Source organism: Papio anubis, chromosome 20, assembly GCF_008728515.1.
Source record: "Papio anubis isolate 15944 chromosome 20, Panubis1.0, whole genome shotgun sequence".
Lineage (NCBI taxonomy): Eukaryota > Metazoa > Chordata > Mammalia > Primates > Cercopithecidae > Papio > Papio anubis.
In genome coordinates, this window is record NC_044995.1 from 35,563,255 (window position 1) to 35,570,730 (window position 7,476).

Genomic DNA, 7,476 nt, shown 5'->3' on the forward strand with positions numbered 1-7,476 from the left:
CCAGCAAGAAAATGGGCCTCATTCCTGCAGTGTAAAGAGCTGAACTCGGCCAGACGCGGTGGCTCATGCCTGTAATCCCAGCACTTTGGGAAGCCTAGGAGGGTGGATCACCTGAGGTCAGGAGTTCCAGACCAGCCTTCAACATGGTGAAACCCCCATCCCTACTAAAAAAATACAAAAATTAGCTGGGCGTGGTGGCGGGCGCCTATAATCCCAGCTACTCAGGAGGCTGAGGCAGGAGAATTGCTTGAACCCAGGAGGCGGAGGTTGCAGTGAGCTGAGATCATGCCATTGCACTCCAGCCTGGGCGACAAGAGGAAAACTTCGTCTCAAAAAAATAAATAAATAAGAGCTGAACTCTGCTAACACCTGAAGGAGCAGGAAATGGATTCTCCAGAGAGGATCCCAGCCCAGTGAGACCGAGACCTGACTTCTGAGCCCTAGAGCCTGAGATGATAAATGTGTGCTGTGTAAGATGCTGAGTTTACAATCACGTGTTATGGAAACTCATGCCACGCAGTCTTGGCAAGGATGTGGCCTGGTGGGAATGGAATGGAGCAGCCTCCCTGGGGGCGAGGTGACCACCCTGCATGGATGTGAAGCCCCGGCTCACCCGCGGCTGTCTGTGCATTAGCCCAGAGTCAAGTCTGTCACTGCCGTCAGTTGCAGCCTTGTTTTGTAATGGCGAACGGAAAGTGCCTAAGTGTCCCACAATATTCAAGTCGGGCCTTCCCCACTCTGGAAGGGATGGTGAGCCAAATGAGGGGCTCTGTTTGAGGCTGGACATTGCTGATGTTAAGTCAGAAAAGGCAAGAACCACGGTCAGTTTGGTTTTGAAATATGTGACAAGTGTAGATATATACACCTGTATACACAAGGGATATTTTTGGAAAAAAATGCAAGGTAATGCTACAGTAGCTGGGTCAGAGATGCCCATTTCCTTGTGTGCCCTTTTACGCTGTTTTAATTTGTATCATGTGCCTGCTTAACTCCTTTATCATGTTGGGGTGGGGGTCGGGGGGAGTTGTGTAATCTACTCACTGTGGTTTCCTCAGGGCCCCTGGGTTCCCGCCTGCCAGCCAGCCCACCAGAAACCTGTAGCTGCTGGAGGTGGCGGTTGAGCGGTAGGAATTCTTGGTGTAACAATTAAAGGAGTTAGTAATGTGTGGGAAGTGCTTAGAACAAGGTGTGGCTCCTAGCAAGATCCTAAAAGGGTGGGATTACTCGGTCATGGGATGTGTTCATGTTTCACTCTGCCAGACAAAGTCCAGCTGTTCCCAAAGTCGGCTGTACCCCCAGAAGTACCTAGTATTGTCAGTGGGGTGCGTGTATCATATATCCATTTGTGGGTTCAGTTTGAGTTTTCCCAATTATTGATAAAGCTGAGAAGCTGAGCATTAGCGCTGACATTTCATTGCACAGTGCCTGTTCCTGTCTTGTAGCCACTGTGCGCTGGGCTCCTGGTCAGCTGCACTGCTGCACAGGCATTCTCTGTGTGTTCCAGATACAGCTCCTTGGGGCTTGTGGTCTATGCCTTTCTCCCACTTTGTGACTTTCTGCTCTCTTTATGGTGTCTTTGGATTCAAATTGACTGGTTTATTATGTATTGAATTTTTTTTTTTTTTAACGGAGTCTTGCTCTGTCACCCAGGCTGGAGTGCAGTGGCGTGGTCTTGGCTCACTGCAACCTCTGCCTCCCGGGTTCAAGCAGTTCTCATGCCTCAGCCTCCCGAGCAGCTGGGACTACAGGCGCATGCCAGCACACCCAGCTAATTTTTTTATTTTTAGTACAGATGGGGTTTCACTGTGTTTGCCAGGCTGGTCTCAAACTCCTGATCTCGTGATCCGCCCTCGTTGGCCTCCCAAAGTGCTGAGATTACAGGCGTGAGCCACCGCGCCCAGCCTATGTATTGATCTTTTAAGCTTTGTGGATTTTATTTGGTGAATTCTTCAGTGTCTCCTCTCCCACTCCCATCAGATGGCAGAGTAGAGGTCATTTTAAGTATCAGGAGCAGCTCTTGTTTCACAAGCATCCTGGGTTTCAGCAGGTGGGTGGATATGTACCATGTACACTGGAGGGTTTGGAGCAGACCGCACACCACACACTGGAGGAGGTCGGACAGCGGGTGAGGATGAGCACTGGGCGCCAGGTTGGCCTGGGGAGCAGGTAGGAGACTACATGGAGTGGGGGCTTCAGTGCTGCCAGCTCCTCTTGCTCTGGGGTTGGGGAGAGACTGGAGCAGGCTGGGGTAGGGTGTCCCAGCCTCCCAGGGGAGAAGGGCAGGAACCTGACAAATGGCTTTTTCTTTATTTCCACAGATCCGGAACATGGTGGCGGTGCTGGAAGTCATCTCCAGCCTGGAGAAATACCCCATTACCAAAGAGGCACTTGAGGTGAGTATCCCAGACCCCAGCATTTGGGAGTGCAGAATGGGGGACAGGGGACAGCACGAACCCAGTTCCTTCCCCAGCTTCTAGGAGCGTGTGTCTTTGCTTCAGAGGGCCAAGAGAGGCGGTGTGCCCTCACAGCTTGTGCCCCGTGATCTTGCTCTCCTGTGGCCACTGCAGTGACCAAGTGGCATTAATCCCATCCTACATGCCCAGCACACTTCATGGGCATGTGGGCACGTGGGGACATGGGGACATCAGGAGAGGTGTGCTTGGGGGAGGCTCCATTGAGAGGCGCCATCCCCAACCCTCCACTTGAAGCAGACCCTCTGTGCTGCCGCCTTGGCCACAGCACCCTCTCATTCAGAAAGCCTCCCTGGCAGTGTCCTTACAGTGGCCTTGACAGTCCACAGCCCCCTGGCACCAGGAGCCTGCGGGACAGCACTGCTGAGAAGCCACCTGGGACCCTGAAGGTCTGGGGACTAGGTTTGAGAATTTATATTGTCACAAAGGACCGGAAATCCCCAGGAGTTTTGTGCCAGGGAGGCTGGCAGTTTAGGGCTCAGTGGGAACCAGGTCATTTCATTGTCAGGGCCATTTCCCACCATTTCTGGCTCAGCTCATGGGGAAGTCCCTGTCCCGAAAGTATGTCATCATCTCTCTTTCTGGTTGTAGGAAACACGACTTGGGAAGCTCATCAACGACGTCCGCAAGAAAACCAAGAACGAGGAGCTCGCCAAGCGGGCCAAGAAGCTGCTGCGGAGCTGGCAGAAGCTCATCGAGCCAGCGCACCAGCATGAGGCAGCGCTGCGGGGGCTGGCGGGGGCCACTGGCTCTGCCAACGGGGGTGCACACAACTGCCGGCCGGAGGTGGGGGCGGCTGGCCCGCCCAGGAGCATCCATGACCTGAAGAGCCGCAATGACCTCCAGAGGCTGCCCGGGCAGCGGCTGGACAGGCTGGGCAGCCGCAAGCGCCGGGGTGACCAGCGTGACCTCGGCCACCCAGGGCCGCCACCTAAGGTCTCCAAAGCTAGCCACGACCCCCTGGTCCCCAACTCATCCCCCCTCCCTACCAATGGCATCAGTGGGAGTCCAGAGAGCTTCCCCGGCTCCCTGGATGGCAGTGGGCATGCAGGCCCAGAGGGCGGCCGCCTGGAGCGTGGCGAGAATGACAAGCACAGTGGCAAGATCCCCATCAACGCTGTGCGGCCGCACACCAGCTCCCCGGGCCTGGGCAAGCCCCCTGGACCCTGCTTGCAGCCAAAGGCTTCGGTGCTGCAGCAGTTGGACAGGGTGGATGAGACTCCGGGGCCTCCCCACCCCAAGGGTCCCCCTCGCTGCTCTTTCAGTCCTCGGAACTCACGGCATGAGGGCTCCTTTGCCCGGCAGCAGAGCTTGTATGCACCCAAGGGCTCCGTGCCCAGCCCCTCACCGCGGCCCCAGGCGCTCGATGCCACACAGGTGCCGTCACCGCTTCCACTGGCACAGCCGTCCACACCCCCTGTACGGCGGCTTGAGCTGCTGCCCAGTGCGGAAAGCCCAGTGCGCTGGCTTGAGCAGCCGGAAAGCCACCAGCGGCTGGCGGGGCCGGGCTGCAAGGCAGGGCTGTCCCCAGCCGAGCCCCTCCTGTCCCGGGCGGGCTTCTCCCCAGACTCCTCCAAGGCGGACAGTGACGCTGCCTCCTCAGGGGGCTCGGACAGTAAAAAGAAGAAGAGGTACCGGCCTCGAGATTACACGGTTAACTTGGACGGGCAGGTGGCTGAGGCGGGCGTCAAGCCTGTCCGGTTAAAAGAGCGGAAGCTCACCTTTGACCCCATGACAAGACAGATCAAACCTCTGACCCAGAAAGAGCCAGTGCGGGCAGACAGCCCTGTGCACATGGAGCAGCAGTCCAGGACAGAGCTGGACAAGCAGGAGGCCAAGGCCAGCCTCCAGAGCCCCTTTGAACAGACGAACTGGAAGGAGCTGTCACGCAACGAAATCATCCAGTCCTACCTGAGCCGGCAGAGCAGCCTGCTCTCATCGTCGGGCGCGCAGACCCCGGGGGCTCACCACTTCATGTCTGAGTACCTGAAGCAGGAGGAGAGCACCCGGCAAGGGGCCAGGCAGCTGCACGTGCTGGTGCCTCAAAGCCCGCCCACAGACCTCCCCGGGCTGACCCGGGATATCACACAGGACGATCTCGACAGAATCCAGGCCAGCCAGTGGCCGGGGGTGAACGGGTGTCAGGACACACAGGGTAACTGGTATGACTGGACGCAGTGCATATCGCTTGATCCGCACGGCGATGACGGGCGCTTGAACATTCTGCCTTATGTCTGTTTGGACTGACCGGCCTGTCAGCCACAAAGTGCATTCCCATCTTGCAGAAGCCGGGCGGGCGGGCAGGCAGGTGGGCGGGTGGCCGGGGCCCAGCTGCCTCCTGCGCTGGGAACTCGGGGAGTCCGGCCCGAGCAGGAGGGAGGGGGCGGGAGTCACGCGGTCTCTCTGCACTCTTCCCTCAAAACTCTCCTTTTGTGAAATGCTGCTACCAGTTTACTAACAAAATTGCGAAGGAAGGACCGCGTGGAAGGAAGGACGGCAAAGTGAGTTCAGAACTCTATAGCAAACCAGCTATAAAAAGCGTTAGTTCCTCACCCCTGAAGAGGTGCGGACACTTTCCAGCACCTGAAAGCTGGGACCTCAGTTGCAGGCAGGCACAGAAAACCTGTGGAGAGGTTACCTTTAACACAGCAACAGAAGCACGCATCTCATCTCTCTTGCATTTTCTGTTCTTTAATTTGGCCCTGAGTGTCTGTGAGACAGTGGGCCATGCTGCCTCTGTTTGCTCCCTACCCAGCCACTGTCAGGTCAGTGTTGTCCGTCATGTGCCAGAAGCTTCTCAGCTGTGGTGAGCCACTGGCATTGGGCAGGCGGGCCAGCTGGCCAGCCAGGGTGACCCACACTCCATGGGCAGCCACCTGTTTATATCTGGTTTCAGTTATAACCCCGTTTTTAAAGAAATGCTGCAAAAATTTAAGTTTTTTCATGTTTATTTTAACAACTCCTTCCATCAGACCACCAGACAAAAAAAAAACCTTTCCTTTCTTCCTCCCTTTCTTTTTTCCCTTCCTGTACACATCTAGAAAACTTCACCTTTCTAGAGTCCTCCCAAAACAACACAAAAGTGACTGTGGGTGCTACTGGTTTTATGCTGTACTGTGGGGCGAGGGGGAGACCTGTCTGTACGCTGGAAACACTCATAACCATTCCTTTAGATTCGTTTGCCTTATGGTTATTTGTCATAAACGCGATTTGCAAAAACAAGGAGCCTTAGTGAATGTACAGTACCTAGACTTCTGTGTTCTCAGGACGCAGAAGGGAGCAACTTTGCTATTTGGTCCAGTAAGTGGACACCTTGTGATATAAATGTGGAAATAAAAAAAAAAAAAAAAAACAAAAAAACCATTTGCACAAACCAGTCTGAGAATCTTTTCTCATTTGGACCTTCACAGCCAAATCAGCCCTTTCCTGGATTGTGGATTAGCCAGAAAGACCTAGACCCCAACAGCCGCAATGCAGGGAGACAGGACAGCCCACCCTATGGCCCTGGCCCCCCGGCTGCCTTACTAGCTGGTTGTTGCTGACTCCAAAAAAACTAGTTCTCCCTTGACTATAAAGTGATCATTTTTTAGTTCCTCCTCTTCCCTGAAACTGTAGGCTAAGACTTTGGTTTTCTAGTTTTTCACTTTGGAATAGGTCATCTTATCCATATCTGCTTAATTTCACAAATGAAGAAACAGCTACACCTTAAGACATGCAATCTCACAGAGCAAACCAAGGGTTCCTTCCAGCCTGTAAGACTACAGTCAGTCCAGAGCCAGTTTCAGAGCTAGCAGGGATTCCTGGCAAAAGCTTGGTGCAGAATACACTCCCCTCCCCAACAAAAGGCCATGGGCGAAGTGGCTTTGAGGGCAGGATGAGGTTGAACCCAGGCCTGCCACCCACCAGCTGTGTGGCTCTGAGCTCATCTCTTCACTCCTGTGCACATGTCCCCATTTGGGGGGTGAAAATACCTACCCCAGAGTTTTGAGAACTAAAACACACAGCATGTCAGTGGAAGTATCTGACACTCAGCTGTGCTGTAGGGTGCCTATAGTTACATTTTCCCAAGTTCACTGTGCCTATGTTTAACAGCTCTGCTGATAGGTGGTGTCTCAAGGATGTAACTTTACTCTGATACACACAGGGCACAGCTGGAGGATATTAGGGTACAGAGCTTGGCCTCCTATCAGCATCTCTAGAACTTTGGGACAGGCTGCAGCTCCCCCCTACCCCTGCCTGCAGGGACTACCATGCCTGTGTCCATGTATCCAGGAGGGCCTAGGGCACTAATGTTACCTGCCTTTGAGAATGCAAGGATAAGCAAAGATACCTTCCAACATTTGGGGGGCCAAGTTGGGTTGTTGCTTTCTACTCTTCTTTGGGACTGGGTCTTGCTCTGTCACCCAGGCTGGAGTGCAGTGGCGCCATCATAGCTCACTGCAGCCTTGACCTGGGCTCAAGCCGATCCTCCTACCTCAGCCTCCCTAGTAGTGGGGACCACAGGCTTGCGCCACCACACCTGGCTAATTTTTGTATTTTTTGCAAAGACGAGGTTTTGCCATGTTGCCCAGGCTGATTTCCAACTCCGGAGCTCAAACAATCCGCCCGCCTTGGCCTCCCAAAGTCCTGGGATTACAAGCTTGAGTCACCGCACCCAGCTGGTTGCTGCTTCTAATTTAACAAGTAGAAACACTGTAACGGGGGCCGGGCGCGGTGGCTCAAGCCTGTAATCCCAGCACTTTGGGAGGCCGAGACGGGCGGATCACGAGGTCAGGAGATCGAGACCATCCTGGCTAACCCGGTGAAACCCCGTCTCTACGAAAAAAAATACAAAAAACTAGCCGGGCGAGGTGGTGGGCGCCTGTAGTCCCAGCTACTCGGGAGGCTGAGGCAGGAGAAGGGCGTAAACCCGGGAGGCGGAGCTTGCAGTGAGCTGAGATCCGGCCACTGCACTCCAGCCTGGGCGACAGAGCGAGACTCCGTCTCAAAAAAAAAAAAAAGAAAC

At 54.6% G+C, this 7,476-nt stretch overlaps 1 protein-coding gene across 1 annotated transcript in view; it reads left to right on the forward strand.

The window, feature by feature from the left end:
• The window catches only part of MED26 (mediator complex subunit 26), a 54,288-nt gene extending 48,444 nt beyond the window's left edge, over window positions 1-5,844 (forward strand). The window contains exons 2-3 of the mRNA XM_009193795.3: window positions 2,319-2,393; window positions 3,063-5,844. Coding sequence (XP_009192059.1) covers window positions 2,319-2,393; window positions 3,063-4,718 — 1,731 coding nt within the window. The 3' untranslated portion in view covers window positions 4,719-5,844. The remainder of the gene's footprint in view (window positions 1-2,318; window positions 2,394-3,062) is intronic.
• Window positions 5,845-7,476: the final 1,632 nt, after the last annotated feature.